Below are 19,402 nucleotides of genomic sequence, written 5' to 3' on the forward strand. Positions count from 1 at the left end.
AGAAAGCAATAGAATTCTACCTTTCCCACTCTGAACTGACTGGTTAAGGCTGGCACAGAAAAATAAGGATACTGGAGGTATGATTACCCTCACTGCATTGTAACCTCTTGTAACATTGTAAGCTACATTGTGCTCGCTCTAGTGGGAAAATGTGGGGTATAAATGTATCACACATAAGGGAATATTAGGTTCTTACCTTGGTAATTTTCTTTCCTTTAGTCATAGCAGATGAATCCATTACGAGTGGGTTGTGTCCATAAACCAGCAGGGGGAGATAGAGAGCACTGAAAAACTATAGTGCCTCTTGGTCAGCTAGCTCCATCTGCCTCTTCAATATTTGAAGCTTCCAAAGCAGTGTTACACCGCAAAGCATAATAACATGAACTTTCCTCACAGCAGATGAACGCCCCAAAACTGGAGCTATAATTCAAAGGAGGGAATGAACTCATCCTCCTATAACTGAACAGAAATCCTGAAGACTGTTTTCCAACTTCTCCCAATGAGGGAACATATCTACAGGAAAAACTGAACATAAAAGTAACATAAATCACATCATGAACCACTGAGGGAGGGCTCATGGATTCATCTGCTATGACTAAAGGAAAGAAAATTACCAAGGTAAGAACCTAATTTTCCCTTCCTTGTCATCAAGCAGATGAATCCATTACGAGTGGGATGTATCAAAGCAATCCCTAGATAGGGTGGGAACAAGCCACACCACGCGCCAGTACTTGTGCTCCAAAATGCGCGTCTCTCCTGGCAGCCACATCCAGCCTGTAATGTCGGGCAAACGAGAGCTTAGAAGTCCTCCAGTTTCAGCCCAAGAAGAGGAAATTGCTCTTGTGGAATGTGCCTTAATGGCTTCAGGCGGAGGCTGGCCAGATAGCAGATATGCTGAAAAGATAGCTTCTTTGAGCCAGTGGGCTATAGTGGCCTTAGACGCTGGAGACCCTCTGCGCGGACCTGACAAAAGAACAAAAAGATGGTCAGAGGTCCTGAAGGCATTTGACATGCGCAGATATTGCAACAGAGCCCTTCGCACATCCAGAAGGTGCAACTGCCCATAGGCTTCTGGAAACTCCTCTTTAGAAAAGGAGGGCAGGAAAATAGGCTGGTTTAGGTGAAACGCTGGCATGAAGGAAGGCACCGTACATACCATTACCCCGGACCCTGAGAATTGCAGAAATGGGTCTCGACAGGACAGCGCCTGGAGCTCAGACACCCGTCTCGCTGATGTCACAACCACCAAAAAGACCGTCTTTAAGGTCACATCCTTCTCCGAAGCTCGTCTGAGCGGCTTGAAGTGCGAACACTGAAGGGCCTTTAAAACTAACCCCAGGTTCCAGGCCGGACACGGAGCCCGCACGGGAGGATGGGGCCGAAGCACTCCTCTAAGAAACCGTGTCACATCCGGGCAAGCAGCCAGAGGGAGGCCAGCGACCTTCCCTCGAAAACATGCTAAGGCTACCACTTGAACACGCAGGGAATTATAGGCCAAGCCTTTTTGTAAACCATCCTGCAAAAAGTCAAGTATCGGTGAGACAGAAGCCCGCATGGGTGTAATCGCTTCAGAAGCACACCAAGCCTCAAATTGGCGCCAAATCCTGGCATAAGCCACGGAAGTGGAACGCTTGCGGGCCTGTAGGAGAGTGGAAATGACTTTATTGGAATATTAAAATTTTGGCCAATAGGCTTAGCAATATTCTACTGTACTTGGTGGCTTCTCATCAAGTTGGCTTTGTGAAGGGGCATAATGCAATAGCTAATGTAAGATGCCTATTATGCGCTATGGAGGTGGCTATATGTAAAGGTCTAAGGTTTGGCAATTAAAATTCAATGCGAAGAAATGCAAAGTGATGCACTTAGGGAATAGAAATCCACGGGAGACGTATGTGTTAGGCGGGGAGAGTCTGATAGGTACGGGCGGAGAGAGGGATCTTGGGGTGATAGTATCTGAGGATTTGAAGGCGACGAAACAATGTGACAAGGCGGTGGCCATAGCTAGAAGGTTGTTAGGCTATATAAAGAGAGGTGTGACCAGCAGAAGAAAGGGGGTGTTGATGCCCCTGTATAAGTCGTTGGTGAGGCCCCACCTGGAGTATTGTGTTCAGTTTTGGAGGCCGTATCTTGTTAAGGATGTAAAAAGAATTGAAGCGGTGCAAAGAAAAGCAACGAGAATGGTATGGGATTTGCGTTACAAGACGTATGAGGAGAGACTTGCTGAACTAAACATGTATACTCTGGAGGAAAGGAGAAACAGGGGTGATATGATACAGACGTTCAAATATTTGAAAGGTATTAATCCGCAAACGAACCTTTTCCGGAAATGGGAAGATGGTAGAACGAGAGGACATGAAATGAGATTGAAGGGGGGCAGACTCAAGAAAAATGTCAGGAAGTATTTTTTCACGAAGAGAGTAGTGGATGCTTGGAATGCCCTCCCGCGGGAGGTGGTGGAAATGAAAACGGTAACGGAATTCAAACATGCGTGGGATAAGCATAAAGGAATCCTGTGCCGAAGGAATGGATCCTCAGGGGCTGATGGTTGGGAGGCGGGGATAGTGCTGGGCAGACTTATACGGTCTGTGCCAGAGCCGGTGGTGGGAAGCGGGACTGGTGGTTGGAAGGCGGGGATAGTGCTGGGCAGACTTGTACGGTCTGTGCCAGAGCCGGTGGTTGGGAGGCGAAGATAGTGCTGGGCAGATTTATACGGTCTGTGTCCTGAAAAGCACAGGTACAAATCAAAGTAGGGTATACACAAAAAGTAGCAAATATGAGTTATCTTGTTGGGCAAACTGGATGGACCGTGCAGGTCTTTTTCTGCCGTCATCTACTATGTTACTATGTATCCCGTGTCTCTCAATTGCGCCCTCTCAATAGCCATGCCGTAAGTGTAAATGCGTTTATATTGTTGGGCAGACTGGATGGACCATTCAGGTCTTTATCTGCCGACATTTACTATGTTACTATGTAAGACCAAAGCGGCAGGCGTCCTCCATGGTCACTGGGCCCTGTGACAACAGGTTCGGTACCAGAGGTAACGGCAGGGGATCCTCTACCAGCATCCGCCAGAGGTCCTCATACCACGGCCTCCTGGGCCAATCCAGGGCAATGAAAACCACCTCTCCTTGGTGGAGCCGAATCCGCAAGAGTACTCGCCCTATCAAGGGCTACGGAGGGAACACATAAAGGAGGCCCTGAGGCCAGGGTCGAGCCAAGGCATCCAACCCTGCCGAGCGAGGATCTCTCCGTCTGCTGTAGAAGCACGGGACTTTGGCATTTGTGCTTGACACCATAAGATCCATTATGGGCTTTCCCCATTTGGCACATATCTGCAGGAATACTTCGTCTGCAAGTTCCCACTCCGCTGGGTCGATCTGATTCCTGCTCAGATAATCGGCTTGCACGTTGCTCTGACCTGCAATATGAGCTGCTGACAGAAACTGCAGATGAAACTCGGCCCAGTGGCAAATGTGCACGGCCTGCGCTGCTAGTGCTATGCACTGAGTGCCTCCTTGGCGATTTATGTAGGCCACTGCTGTCGTGTTGTCCGACATCACTCTGACAGCCAATCCTTCCAGGGTCAATTGAAAGGCCTGAAGCGCCTGGAAAATCGCTTTCAACTCCAAGTGATTGATAGACCACTCCGACTCCTCGGGTGTCCAAAGACCCTGGGCATGCCTTCCCCGGCAATGTGCACCCCAGTCCTTCAGGCTGGCATCTGTTACCACCAGGCACCAATCAGGGAGCGCTAGCGGCATTCCTCGCCGTAGCATGCTGTCTCAGAGCCACCACTCCATACTGAGCCAGGCCGCAGGGAGCCACGTGAGTCTGTATTGATAATCCTGAGATATTGGAGACCATCGTTGAAGCAGGGAACACTGCAGAGGTCTCAGGTGTGCTCTCGCCCATGGCACCACTTCCAAAGTGGCCGTCATCGACCCCAACAGCTGGACAATGTCCCAAGCTCGCAGGCGAGGCATCCTCAGGAGCAGACGGACCTGGTTCTGAAGCTTGCACCGCCTTTGCTCGGGGTAGGAAGACCATCCCCGAGGCTGTGACGAACCAGACCCCCAAATATTCTAGAGATTGAGAGGGGGTCAGGTGACTTTTGGCTATATTGACAACCCAGCCCAGAGACTGCAGTACTGAGACCACTCTGGCTGTAACCTGATGACTCTCTTCTGCAGAGTCTGCTCTGATGAGCCAGTCGTTTAGGTACGGGTGAACCCGGATACCCTCTTGCCTGAGAAAAGCAGCTACTACCACCATTACCTTGGAAAAGGTTCGGGGAGCTGTGGCGAGGCCAAAAGGCAAGGCCTGAAACTGGAAATGTTTTCCCATCACCACAAAACGCAGAAACCTCTGGTGCGGGGGCCAAATTGGTATGTGCAAGTAAGCTTCTTACAGGTCCAGAGATGTAAGAAACTCTCCTGGCTGTACCGCCGCTATGACGTAGCGCAGGGTTTCCAAGTGAAAATGCCGCACGTTCAGAGACTTGTTGACTTGTTTTAAGTCTAGGATAGGCCGAAAAGACCCTCCTTTTTGCAGCACCACGAAGTAAATGGAGTAACGGCCAGAGCCGCATTCGGCGGGAGGCACGGGGGGAACTGCCCCAATGTGAATCAAGCCTTGCAAGGTCTCCTCTACCGCCGCCCATTTGGCAGCAGAACCACATCGGGACTCCACAAACACGTCTCTTATCGGGGCATTGAATTCTATTCTGTAGCCTTCTCTGATCAGGTCCCAAACCCACTGATCTGAGGTAATCTTGGCCCACTCCTCGAGAAAGAGGGAAAGTCGTCCTCCTATCACAGAAATCGAGGAGGGGGCCGGCGCACCATCATTGAGAGGGTCGCCCTTGAACTCCAGGTCTTGAGCCTGCTGCTGCGGAACGTTTGTCTGAGCAAAAGGAGTTCCTCTGCTGAAAACAGGCACGCGAAGTGAACCCAGCAGAACGCCCCAGGCGGTACCTTCTAGCTTCACTTAAGCGAGGTCTGTAAGAGGAGGGAACTGCCTGACCCTTGAAAGAAGGCCGCGGCCTATCCTCGGGTAAGCACTGGGGTTTAGCATCCCCCAGGCCTTTCACAATTTTCTCCAACTCCTCACCAAACGGGAGAAGGCCTTGAAAGGGCAACTTCACCAACCTTTGCTTAGAGGCCATGTCAGCTGCCCAATGCTGTAGCCACAGAAGACGGCGAGCCGCCACCGCTACAGCCATCTGTTTATCCAAAGCTCTGACCAGATCATAAAGGGTGTCAGCCAAAAATGACAAGGCCGACTCCATCCGCGGTGCCACCTCCGTAAGGGGCTCCGCTCCATCTCCGGGCTGTTCCACTGCCTGTTGTAACCAAGCGAGGCAGGCCCGGGCAGCGTAGCAGCTGCATGCAGATGCCCGTAAGGATAGGCCTAAAATTTCAAAGGACCATTTCATAGCTGCCTCCAGGCGACGGTCCTGCATGTCCTTCAGGGCAACTCCTCCTTCCACTGGGAAGGTAGTTTTCTTTGTCACAGCCGTGACTAGGGCATCCACTTTAGGCACTGCTAGGCACACCAAATGCTCCTCACTTAGAGGGTATAATTGCCCCATAGCCCTGGCGACTTTCAAAGGCCCCTCTGGGTCAGCCAATTGAGCCGTGATAAGCTCTTGGATGGAGTCATGCAAAGGAAAGGATCGAGCAGGCTTCTTAGTACTTGCCATCCTCGGATTACCGGAGGAGGTCTCAGTACTCCCAGGGTCTTCTATAGAGAGGACCTGCAAGGCATCAGTAATAAGCGCTGGCCGCTCATCGCGGTGGAAAATCTTCACCGTGGAAGGATCATCTGGATCCGGTGGCAATCCTGCACCATCTTCTGGCTCTCCAGACCATGAAGGCCTGCCAGACCCCTCAGAGTCCTCACATCCCGACCACAGGGGGGAAAAAATGGGGTGTGCCACTTTCTGAAAGGGAATCCACGCTTCTGCGCTTGTCTTGCGGCCATCTGTCAGGGGAAAACGCACCTGATAGTAATCCAAGGCCAGACTCCACTGGCGGAGATAGAGAAAGCAGGGCCGCAGAGGATCCCTGCGGAAGAGCTCTTTTTAACATGTATGCATTATGCAGCAATAAAACAAATTCAGGGGAAAATGGCTCACCCTGGCCTCCCGGTTCCAGTCTGGGGGAAACAGCTCTTTTATTAGCCTTTATACGAGGCGCCCCTCCAGGCTCAAACCCCTCCGCCTCAGCGGGGGTCGCGCCATGCTGTTCCAAAATGGCGCCCGCTGCCAGCTCCACAGAGCGGGAAGGAACATCACTCGTCATGCTCGGGCCAACACTACTGTCTGAAAAGCATGCCTTATAGAGCCCTGCCGATTTGCGCTTGCCACAAACGGAACAGCGCTTTACTTTCTCAGCAGCCATTGACGAAAGCGGCAGAAATTCAAAATGGCGGATTTGCGCCAAAATCGTCCCGAACGCGGGCCCTCCCCGGAGGAGCTACAAAATGCTCTTACCTCACCAGACCGAGTCTCTGAGCTCTGGTCACGCTGCACAATCAGAAGAAAACCACTTTTCTGGGATCACAGTTCCAAAGCGCAACGCGACTTTTTTTTTTTTTTTTAACGCTGTGAGGAAAGTTTGAGGCAACAGCGAAAGAGGCAAATTTCCAACTCCAGAGGATCAGTAGCATGGGAAAGGCAGGGAAAGGGCGGACCTATGTGCCTGCATCCACAGCGTGGGCAAAGACAGGGCTTGCCTATTTGTCTACTTCCACATCGGGGGCCGGGTAAGGCAGGGAAAGGGCTAACCTATTTGCCTTTAAAGTGGGCACATCAGCCACAACACCCCTGCTACAACTGGTAAAAGCACAGGAGCCACCCCAGGCAGATTTTCTGAAGGAGCTTGAACAAGCTGCAACCACCCTGCTGGGGAGATAGAGAATACTGAAGAGGCAGATGGAGTTAGCTGGCCAAGAGCCACTATGGTTTTTCAGTGCTATCTCCCCCTGCTGGTTGATGGACACAACTCACTCGTAATGGATTCATCTGCTTGATGACAAGGAAATAAATAGACATTAAAAAAATATAAATGTTTAAAAAGGTAGAAGTGATAAGTATTGTGTTTTTTTATCTATTAACTTTACTGCTCAGAATTTGATGAAGCAGGATATAATTTTTTTTTTAAATAAGTACAGATTAGTAGCTGGTATGGATGGGCAGACTGGATAGGCCATATGGTCTTTATCTGCAACATTTTCTGTTTCTATGCAAAGATGATCTCCAAGAGAGAGAAGGGAAATTAGAGATTAGTAATTGGTATGGATGGGCAGACTGGTCTTTATCTGCCGTCACTTTCTATGTCTGTTAAAAGACTCCAAAATTTTGAAAATCCACAGCCCATATACATAGTAACATAGTAAATGGCGGCAGATAAAGACCTGAACGGTCCATCCAGTCTGCCCAACAAGATAAACTCATTTTACATGGTATGTGATACTTTATATCAGAGTTTGATTTGTCCTTGCTATTCTCAGGGCATAGACCGTAGAAGTCTGCCCAGCACCGGTTTCGCTTCCCAATTACCGGCGTCGCCAATCTCCGCTAAGAATATAATGGGAATTAAAGGGGATTATCCGCACACTGCTTTGCTATGATTTCCTTTTTAAATGATCAGTGTTGAAATAGTTACAGGTTTAAAAAATAAAAGCCTGGAATAACTGAACACAAATGTCACTGGAGGGATATATCCCACCAAGAATTACCTCCAGGCAGCAAAATCACATCAATTTCTACTATCAGAGTATCATAATCAAAACAGAAGAACTGAATTATTCAAGTTCTGTTTACTCCCTGTGCTGGAAAATTCCATTTTCAAAAGCACCGAACTTGTGATGTGTCCAGGTTTTCTTCTTCCTCCTCATTTTCTTGCAGATTCAGTAAAACTTGTCTGCCCAGAAATGCTGGGTCCGAAGGTCATTTGCCTCTCTTACATGTTTGTACTCAGGAAAGATATCAGGAAGTATTTTTTCACGGAGAGGGTGGTGGACGCTTGGAATGCCCTCCCGCGGGAGGTGGTGGAGATGAAAACGGTAACGGAGTTCAAACATGCGTGGGATATGCATAGAGGAATCCTGTGCAGAAGGAATGGATCCTCAGAAGCTTAGCTGAAATTGGGTGGCGGATCAGTTGGGGGGGAAGAGGGGATGGTGGTTGGGAGGCGAGGATAGGGGAGGGCAGACTTATACGGTCTGTACCAGAGCCGGTGATGGGAGGCAGGACTGGTGGTTGGGAGGCGGGAAATACTGCTGGGCAGACTTATATGGTCTGTGGCCTGAAAAGGACAGGTACAAATTCAAGGTAAGGTATACACATATGAGTTTGTCTTGGGCAGACTGGATGGACCATGCAGGTCTTTTTCTGCCGTCATCTACTATGTTACTATGTTTGCTTCCATGTAGCAGGATCATGGCATGCTTTTAAAAGGAGAACATGCAGCCAGAAGTCCCTGGCTTTCAAAGACCTATGGAAAGTTATTTGGCAGATTCTTTCTATTGCCCATTTTCAGAGATGAATGTTTTCACTGGAAACTTGTTTACTACAGAATCAGAAAACGTTCTAAAATCATTAATTCATAAATTGGCTCATTTAGATGACATGAAAACAATCAGCAGAGCTATAAATTGTGGTTCGCAATATGTGAAGTTTGATCTCAATGTAAATTCAGTTCGGAGGAAATGGTTCCCATTAGGCAGTCTTTGCTTGCGGCCACACTGATCGTGGCATTCTATGTAATCCTAACACAGCCAGCTGTAACATGGCTTTATCCACCCCTCTCCCTGACAGCTACACAAGAAAATGAACACCATGCAGCAGTACACAAGAGACAGAGGTCCACAGGGTGTTAATATATGCAGGGCTCCTCTACAACATGCTATGCAGGCACTATGCAGTAGAAAGAAAGCATTATATTGCATATATACAGTGGAATATTGAAGCAGGAGAAACCATTTTGCACTGTATAAATATAACTAAGGAAAAGCAGCCTGCATATCACTCCAAGACACTGTCATATTCTTCAGAGCAGCAGTTATTCCCAGTCTGTCAGTCCTTCCACAGCCTCCTCACCCAGGACCTCTGGGATCAATTATGCACACACTCCAACATAGGAGAGCGAGAAATTAATTCTAACAAAATAAGAACAAATTATTTTCACTGCTGGGGCGCATGAAATAAAAGGAGCTTTGTAGCCTGCAGCTAGTAGCAGCAGCTAGTGAAAATTTCATTGCAAACAGACGTGATAATGTTGCAGAGTGTACTGCAAGACTTAGGGCGTCATTTGGTTCCCGAGGCTGCTGCTGCAGTTCATCCAGTCTTTTTAATATCCGCTCCCTAAATTGGATGTTTGTTTTGAGATTTAGCGAGGTGGCGATGATTTGGGTGCTTTGGGTACCAATTACGGCTGCGCAAGCTAAACTGAATCCAATTTCCACTCTTGTAAGTGCAGCATCTGGCAGCAGGAAAAGAAGCTGAGCTTCTCTCTAAAGTCTCAGTGCTTGCAATTATGGAGCACCCAACAAGGGCATCAAATGCTAGTGAGCCTCAATATATATTCATGAACATGCCAGATACAATACAAACTGACAGCGATTTGGGAAGTGTGGGGAAGAAAAACATATTCGTGGAGGGCATTTTGGTAGCCCAATAACTATACCACTGACTGGTGCTTGCAGCATGCTGTTATAGCAGCCTTAAGAAACTCTCTCCCATTGGGCTCAGCTTTATAAAGTTGCCAGTGTTCCATGTGTTAATCCCTGGGCTATTGCTGTTTAGCATCAGCCCCCCCCCCAAATATAACAAGCAAAGCTGTGCAGGTACACCAATTCCACTCAACAGCACACCATGCTATTCTATCGACACCGCGCACAAGGGTCAGCCAATGCACCTCATTTTTGCCTCTCAACACCCCTGGCTATTTCAGCAATGAGAACCCACACAAGGTTCAATCAATGCACCTCATTCTCGTCTTGCAGCAACCCCAGCTATTTCAGCAAGGAGCTTCTAAACTGCTTTGATGTTGAGTACTTGGTTTTCACAGAGAAACACTGACATTTCTTTTATTTGAAGTGCCTGAATTCCTTTTTCTTGAATCATTCCATTCTCAAAGCTTCACAGCACAGCAGATCTCTTGACCTGTGTGTGGAAGTAAATACAGCTACAATAAAATGAAGATTCAAACCAAGAGCCCCCGGATTAGGAAGCGATCCCTCACAGGACACTACGACTGGAATTCATCAGACTGTCATGATGGAAAGCCTGCAAAAATTAGTTGGAGCTTAAGAAAAAGCTACAGCCAGAAGCAGTAGCGAGTTCCATCACTTCCATATTAGGCGAATCCTGAGCTTCTGTGCTCTGCAAGGCAGAAAATGAAATCAAACAATATTACCAATTCTTCCAGCCAAAGCCTGTCCCAACAAGCTCTTCTGCTCTTAACACCTAGCAGTGGTACAGAAGTGTGCCTGAAATGGAATAAAGCTGCAAAATTAAAAAAAAAAAAAACCCTCACTTGGGAAATATCAAAGCCTCCCTTCCCTCCAGACAGAAATCTGTCCAGATTTACAGTTCTAAAGCAGTACACGAACATAATAGCCACATTGGGTCAGACCAATGGTCCATCTAGCCCAGTATCCTGCTTCCAACAGTGGCCAATCCTGGTCACAAGTACCTGGCAGAAACCTAAATAGCAGCAACATTTCATGCTACCAATCCCAGGCCAAGCAGTGGCTTCCCCACATCTATCGCAATAGCAGACTATGGAATTTTCCTCCAGGAACTTGTCCAAACCTTTTTTAAATCCAGGTACGCTAACCATTGTTACCGATCCCACTTGACATACCGGATTCTTCTTAAGCTGCAGTCTGTTTTAAAGAGTTCTTATTACTGCCCAGATTTCTGCACCATATAACGAAGCTTCATTCCAGTTGTTAGCTTCTTATTGTCCCAAATCTTACCCAATCTGTTCACATCTGATACCACTTTACCAATTCTAAGTTTCCTTTCTTTTTCAGTGCTGTCTCTTACCGGACTTCCCAAAATAAGTGGAGGAGTGGCCTAGTGGTTAGGGTGGTGGACTTTGGTCCTGGGGAACCGAGGAACTGAGTTCGATTCCCGGCACAGGCAGCTCCTTGTGACTCTGGGCAAGTCACTTAACCTTCCATTGCCTGCCGCATTGAGCCTGCCATGAGTGGGAAAGCGCAGGCTACAAATGTAACTAAAATAAATAAATAAATAATTCTGGCATTTTTTTTTTCTGGTTCAACTTCTTTTAATTGATTGCTGAGTTACCTGTTATGTTTATAAAAAAAAAAAAAAAACATAGAACAGAAAAAGTTGGGTGGATTAACAGGTACAGTATTGAGAAACCTAGTATAGAAAATACCGACTATTTGGTGCGATTTGCAGAAACAGAATTGCTGCGGAAATGTTTATTTTGGATTGACCTCCTTTTGATTACAGTTGTGTTCAAATCCTTTAGATGTCTGCGAATTCTAATGAATGCGATTGCGCCAAAACACAGCACCATGTCGAGTCCTTTTGAGTACTTGCTAATCTGGGACCTATAATCCAGGCCCTTGTAGGTCTATCCTTATTTGTGACATTAACCATTACCCATGGTGGTATTTTCTACACCAGGTTTCTCAATCCTATGCCTGTTGGTCTAACCCTACTTTTTGTGTATCTGTTAAGTTTATAGCCACAAACCTCATCTTTTTACTAGATGTGGAGGGACATTTTCGATATGATGTCTAAGTCCAACTTTGGACGTTTTACAAAAAAACGTTCAAAATCTGAATAGGAAAGAAGGTCTTTTCAAAAAAGGCAATTTTTTTTCAAAAATATTGTTTTGAACAAGGTTTTGCAAATTGAATGTTCTGCTTTTTGGTCCATTTTTGAAAATAAAATGTCCAAGTGCAAAATGCACAAAATCAAGCCATTGGGATGTAGGAGGAGCCAGCATTTTTAGTAGACTGGTTCCCCAGACAGCCCAGGAAAGCAATAGGGCACCCTAGGGGGCACTTCATAAAAATGCTCCCATGTACACATCTCACCATTGCTCCCTTATCTTGTCTGCTAAGCCCCCCCCCCTAAAACCCACTACCCCTAACTGTACACCACTACCATAGCCTTATGGGTGAAGGGAGCACTTATATGTGGATACAGTGGATTTCTGGTGAGTTTTGGAGGGCTCACAGTTTCCTCCCCAAGTGTAACGGACCTGTCTGCAGTGCACTGCACCCACCACTAGACGACTCCAGGGACCTGCATGCTGTTCTAATGGATTTAAATATAACATTTGAGGCTGGCATAGACGCTGGCAAGTCATGTTTTAAATCACATTTTTGTGGGGTGGGAGGAGGTTAGTGACCACCAGGGGAGTAAAGAGAGGTCATCCCTGATTCCCTCCGGTAATCATCTGGTCATTTCGGGCACCTTTTTGTGCCTTATTCATTATAAAAAAAAAAAAAAAAAAAAAAAAAGAGAGATCTAGCTCAAAACGTCTTAGTTTTAGCTCTGCACGGTTTGGTTTTGTTCCATTATGCCTGAAAAATGTCCAAGTGTTAAGAACGCTCATATCCCACCCTTAACACATCACCTTGTGGTTTTAACATACTTCTGACGGACTTCACAGAAAAACGTCTAAAAACTGGTTTTGAAAAAAACAATTTGGACGTTTTTCTCTTTTGAAAATGAGCTCCATAGTTACCCAATCTGTTCACCAAAAATGCATTACTCTTGGAATTTTTTTTTAAATTATTCTATTTTTAACTCTGTCCTTGTTGATGACTTCTCCTCAAGCAATGTAGATCAAAATAAAGTTCATGACATCAAGGAACTTAAAACGGTTACTGGAGAGGACATGCAGGAAGACTAAGTGTCTGAACTGTGAGAAGGATTACAACACTTGCATCTGCTAATGGCTAGAAACAAATCTGGCTATAAAGCACACAGCTGCATCTCCTCTGCTTCGCCTCCCCAGTTGGGTCCTTCCTCTTTGGTTTTCATAGAAAGACATCGGCATTTGCATTTTATCTGAAATCCATTTTCATGGCTCAGCTATGCACTATTCAACCTCCAGTAAGTGTAGGAAAAAGCTACTTCTCTAGGCAGTAAGGGCTGGAAAGAGCAGTATGAGGATTCTCTCCATCTTCCTTTCCCGTTGATGGGCTGTGTACCAAAAGGACCAAGTCCGGAGCGTCTTAGATTCTCAATAAATCATGAGCAGCTACTTCTAAGGTACAGGTTCATCTTTAGCTACACACAGTCATCCTCAAGCTTCTAAATCATATCTTCCCCTAAATACCTTCCGCAACTTGGTTCAATCCACTGTACTTACCCACGCTGACTACTGTAACAGTATTTTCATTGGTTCCAAGGTCCAAATCCTGAAAAAACTTCAAACCGCCAAAAACATTTTTGGTAAGTCGTGATTTGAGATCGCAACTCCTCTCCCTGAAAAGCTCCATTGGCTCCCTATTGCTGAACGAATACACTTCAAAGTCCACACGCTGATTCACAAGATTATCTACGGAGAAGCCCCGGGTTACATGTATAATCTGATTGACCTTCCAGCCAGAAACGGATTAAAATCTTCTCGAACGTATCTCAACTTGCATCTTCCTAATTGCAAAGGACTTAAGTACAAATATTATGCATCCAACTTCTCCGTCATAGGCAGCCAGCTCTGGAATGCCTTACCAAGATCCATTCGAATAGTCAATAGCCTTCTACCTTTTCAGAAGCTACTAAAAACTTACCTCTTCAAGCAAGCCTACACAAATAACCTGACTTAAACTACAAGTTCATCTGCACTACTGGATCAGACTATGAAAACAGAACCTGGAACATGCTCTCCTATTTAATTCTTTCTAGTATATCCCTCTTCCTACCCCTCCCTACACTATCTAGTACATTCCTTTTCCTACCCCTCCCTTATATTTCCCCATACTAAATAACACGTTAATCCCAATACACACCCTCCTCCCTTTCCCCTACGTTTTCCATCCTCCTTCCTTGCCCATCTTACCTATCCATACATAAATGACCACCTCTTTACTTATTATATTACAGCTGCAACCATTCTGTATTACTTTGTCAACCTGATTTTCTATGTAAGCCGCATTGAACCTGCTAATGAGCGGGAAAGTGCGGGGTATAAATGTTACAAATAAATAAATAAATAACTTGTAGGTCACCAGTGTACAACATAATCAATAGTTCAAACAACAAAGCTATGAGCCAAATGCTGTTGAGATGACCACAGTAAAGAATTAAGATGCAAATGATCTCCTTACAGTCCAGATTCCTGAGACCAGATGGTAGAGGGCACAAGCCAAAGCTGGAGAGGGAAAAATATAAATAAACTGAAAACCCCAACAGCGTGAGTTTGGCTGTACTTCTACAGTGTGATGGTAAAGGAGCAGCAGAGAAAACCAAATGAAGAGTCAGAGATGGGTGTGACTGAAGGGCTCCTAGATGGAATACTCAAAGCAAGAAATTAATCAAAGCCAAACGTGTTTAATGCAGAAACAAGTACAGATGCTCAGAAATAATCACAGATACATTAACGCAGTGTTAGTCTAGTGTTTACATTTCACGTGGCTTAAAACATTTGTTCTAAACCAGGCAAGTTCAGCCAAGTTCTGATCTGCAGGGCTGGTTTCAGTTCTAGGTTTGAATCCTCAGTCCTGATATAAAGGCTCTCAAAACCAACAGTGCTCGTTTTCTGTGCAACAGGTTAATGGGACGGACCCTAGGGAGATTGAGAAGCTGAATTTTTTTTGTTTTGGTTGTCAAGTTAAAGAATGCACTTCGCAAAGGAAAATCAGAAATGTACAAAAAGCTAATTAACTTACAAGCACAACACAAAGAAAACAAATACAATTCTAAATAGTCCACAATTAAGAGGAAACCAAGGGCACATTCCATAAGGAAGCTGGAATTATGGAAAAGGTAAAAAAAAAAAAAAAAAGAAAGAAAATACAACTATTACAGATCAAGATACAGGAGCTTTTGATTGGGTGACAGGAGAATTGAATCAGGGACGAGCTATGGACGTAATCTACTTAGATTTCAGCAAAGCTTTTGACACGGTTCCCCACAGGAGGCTTTTAAATAAACTGGATGGGCTGAAGATAGGACCTAAAGTGGTGAACTGGATTAGGAACTGGTTGACGGACAGACGCCAGAGGGTGGTGGTGAATGGAGTTAGCTCGGAGGAGGGAAAGGTGAGTAGTGGAGTGCCTCAAGGATCGGTGCTGGGGCCGATTCTGTTCAATATATTTGTGAGTGACATTGCCGAAGGGTTAGAAGGTAAAGTTTGCCTATTTGCGGATGATACTAAGATCTGTAACAGAGTGGACACCCCAGAGGGAGTGGAAAACATGAAAAAGAATTTGAAGAAGCTAGAACAATGGTCTAAGGTCTGGCAATTAAAATTCAATGCGAAGAAATGCAAAGTGATGCACTTAGGGAATAGAAATCCACGGGAGACGTATGTGTTAGGTGGCGAGAGTCTGATAGGTTCAGACGGGGAGAGGGACCTTGGGGTGATAGTATCTGAGGATTTGAAGGTGACAAAACAGTGTGACAAGGCGGTGGCTGTATCTAGAAGGTTGTTGGGCTGTATAGAGAGAGGTGTGACCAGCAGAAGAAAGGGGGTGTTGATGCCTCTGTATAAGTTGTTGGTGAGGCCCCATCTAGAGTATTGTGTTCAGTTTTGGAGGCCGTATCTTGCTAAGGATGTAAAAAGAATCGAAGCGGTGCAAAGAAAAGCTACGAGAATGGTATGGGATTTGCGTAACAAGACGTATGAGGAGAGACTTGCTGACCTGAACACGTATACCCTGGAGGAAAGGAGAAACAGGGGTGATATGATACAGACGTTCAAATATTTGAAAGGTATTAATCCGCAAACGAACCTTTTCCGGAGATACGAAGGCGGTAGAACGAGAGGACATGAAATGAGATTGAAGGGGGGCAGACTCAAGAAAAATGTCAGGAAGTATTTCTTCACGGAGAGAGTGGTGGATGCTTGGAATGCCCTCCCGCGGGAGGTGGTGGAGAGGAAAACGGTAACGGAATTCAAACATGCGTGGATAAACATAAAGGAATCCTGTTCAGAAGGAAAGGATCATCAGGAGCTTAACTGAGATTGGATAGCAGAGCCGGTAGTGGGAGGCGGGGCTGGAGGTTGGGAGGCGGGGATAGTGCGGGGCAGACTTATACGGTCTGTGCCAGAGCCAGTGGTGGGAGGCGGGACTGGAGGTTGGGAGGCGGGACTGGAGGTTGGGAGGCAGGGATAGCGCTGGGCAGACTTATACGGTCTGTGCCAGAGCCGGTGGTGGGAGGCAGGGATAGTGCTGGGCAGACTTATACGGTCTATGCCAGATCCGGTGGTTGGGAGGCGGGGCTAGTGCTGGGCAGACTTATACGGTCTGTGCCCTGAAGAGCACAGGTACAAATCAAAGTAGGGTATACACAAAAGTAGCACACATGAGTTGTCTTGTTGGGCAGACTGGATGGACCGTGCAGGTCTTTTTCTGCCGTCATCTACTATGTTACTATGTTTATGTAGAAGCTACAAAAACACCTTTTCCTTCCAAGGAAAAAAAAAAAAAAAAAGAAGCTGTACAGGTTCATAAAATATATCTACTACCCTGAAAAGAAACTAAACATTTACACGGAAAGCGCAGTTGAAATGAAGCACCCAAGGAAACCACAGCTGAACAAAAATGAAGAAACTTCTTCCGCTGGAGTTGAATCCATCGAGAAACATCAGGAAAAATATAAAACTGTTATCCATAAATGAAGCTCTTCATGTTCAAGAGTACAACACTGTGTACATCTAGTAGTGCTACAGAAATGATAACTAGTAATAGAAGCATCCTTAACCTTATATTAAAGTCTTTATATTGCACATTTATCCTGATAAAACAAATTGAACCAACAGGGTTGCTCTGCTAGGTATCTCTCCTCTGTAAATTTTCTAAACGTCCAGATACATCCAAATCAGCATCTGCAAGTTCCTCAATTTTAGACATAGATAAGTAATATATCTTATGAACAAGTAGAATATTTGCTTCAATACATTTCAAAACATCTGAAAAAGTTCCTTAGGTGCCAGTAGCCTGGACACTGGAAAATTTGGCTTCTCTAAGTTCTCAATGCCTTATCTCCAACATGTTGGGCAATAGAATTCTTAAGTTCACCCAAAGATTTTTCTACACTATCCTTGAAGATAACTGTTGTTGATTCGTTTCAAGCTTTCTCAGTCCCGTTGAAGAGTTCAATGAATTAAAAACAAAGCTGGAGCATACCTTGTGGAGATTTTCAACAGCATTCCACAAAGCTTTCGTATCGACTCTTGGCGGTTTGACAGGGGTTTGAGAGGGGCCAGCACGACTTGTTCTCCTGAACCACCAGAGCAAGACAAAGCCATTCCCTCCTACTGCTCCACACCCTCCCCACCACCAGACGCCATTGCCAAGGACTCTCCCCCAAGCTGTGGCTGCTCCAATATCGCCGACACTACCAGTGAAACTTCTTTTGGGTCTACAAAATACATCAACCAGCACTCATCAGGATCATCCCCAGCACACTCAATAGCGGCAGCCTCTAATGCCCATGTCATCCCTGGAGGTGGAGGAGTAGATCTGCCCGGGCTCAGTGAAACCTCGCTGTCCAAGCTGGGCTCCTTCCTCAGCCCAGCAGACTCGCCCATGGTAGCAGGAAACATACAAGATGTTATAAACACTTGGCGCGGTGAAGAGATAACAGGTTGGGCCAGAGAGTAACTCACTGTTTCCCCCAATGCGTCAGCATAAACAAGCAATCACTGCAGAAAAGGAGTAAGTAATAATTCAGCGAGTTGGGGGAGGCCTCTGTACCAGTGTCTCACTGATGCCATCTTGGTTCTGGAAGCTGAATTTTCAAGTCAAGATTTCCTGCTAGGGCAAGACTCAGTGGCTTGGTGACAGCACTGCCCGGGGCCATGCAGAATTCCAGCCTTTGATTCCCAAACCAGACTTCTGTCCCCTAGCTCTGTAGGGTTGAGGTGTTCCGCAAACATCCTCTATTTCTTAATCCATGGAAGAGTACAGCAGCAACACGTAGAGGCCAGACTTATGGGTGTAAATGAACCAATGATCTGGACGAAGCTAGTCTGTGACCCTTGGCCAAGCACTGTCACTGCAAAAGTAGTTGTAGGGGGGCTGGGAGAATTAAAGCACATGCTGAAAGCTAACCTAGATTTTTTTAAAAAGTTGCTTCTTCCTCCTCTGGATGCCCAAAGGAACCCATTCTCAGCTTGGCTTGGTGGAAAGAATAGTTAGTGTCATTTGGTGTCCCAAGTGAAACGAGTTGATGGATGGTCCAGTTCTTCAATCACTATAAAACCCAGCAAGTGCCACTGCCCATCTTTTTACTGTCCTCTAACACATTTCATACTTCTACTAATTCCTTTTCCATTATATCTGTACAATTTTCTTTTTATTTTAAGAATAAAGCCCTGCTTCAAACAGCTCACAATCTTAAGTATCAATTTAGGGCATCATACAAAGAGCAAAATCCCAAGAAATTCCTGACACTCGCAGCTAGGTCCTGCTATGTGCCAAGAGTGTGGTGTGACAGACCACCTAATTTACCCTCTGTCTGGTCTGACCTGAAAAAGGTAATGGAAGCTGTCATGCTGGGTTCTATCTACCTCAGAAAAGCCCCAGGAATCTACTAGGGATTAAAAATCGCTCCCCCAACTTTCCCTGAAAGCAAAATAATCCTTTAACAACCAGCAACGGACTTTTCTTCTACCCCGTTTTCTACAAGAACACAGCTCAGAATCACCACCTTCATGGAAAGCGATACTCTGACTTTTATAGCGTGCTGGTGGTCTTTCTACTCGTAAAACATTAACAAGCAGTATAATTTTGCCATACCAAGTCAATGAATAGAATAGATCTTTATTTTATGTATCAAAGAAATCTAAAGGGAGCCTTACCTCCAGCTCCTGCTCCCTCTGTAATGCAAACTGTTTGAAGGACTTTACAATGAGTCCTGCGTTGGAGCAGTCGTAGACAAAAATGGAGGGACTGCCCATCCACGTCTGCAGGTCATATATGGAGAGTGGGATATACTGCGTGTAATTCTGAAAGAGAACGTTACATGAAAACATTACAGTAGACAATTAGAGATGTGAACACAACTGCTGAGTTCTGTTACAGAGTACAGTACTTGAAAATGATCACAAAGTACTGAATTATGTTGGTGGCAATGTAGCTTAAATCTTTCAGAGGTGTAAGGTGACATGCGTGGGCTTCATTAAATCCCAAAGGCATGCCGATCCTCATTTTGAAGATCTTTGTGAAGAAAAAC

The 19,402-nt window shown here is 45.7% G+C and overlaps 1 protein-coding gene across 2 annotated transcripts in view; it reads right to left on the bottom strand.

Annotated features, from left to right (window-relative positions):
• The window catches only part of RPTOR (regulatory associated protein of MTOR complex 1), a 466,323-nt gene that overhangs the window by 231,870 nt on the left and 215,051 nt on the right, over positions 1 to 19,402 (bottom strand). For both annotated transcript variants that reach the window (XM_030208599.1, XM_030208598.1), the window contains exon 5: positions 19,029 to 19,175. In XM_030208599.1, coding sequence (XP_030064459.1) covers positions 19,029 to 19,175 — 147 coding nt within the window. The remainder of the gene's footprint in view (positions 1 to 19,028; positions 19,176 to 19,402) is intronic.

Source organism: Microcaecilia unicolor, chromosome 6, assembly GCF_901765095.1.
Source record: "Microcaecilia unicolor chromosome 6, aMicUni1.1, whole genome shotgun sequence".
Lineage (NCBI taxonomy): Eukaryota > Metazoa > Chordata > Amphibia > Gymnophiona > Siphonopidae > Microcaecilia > Microcaecilia unicolor.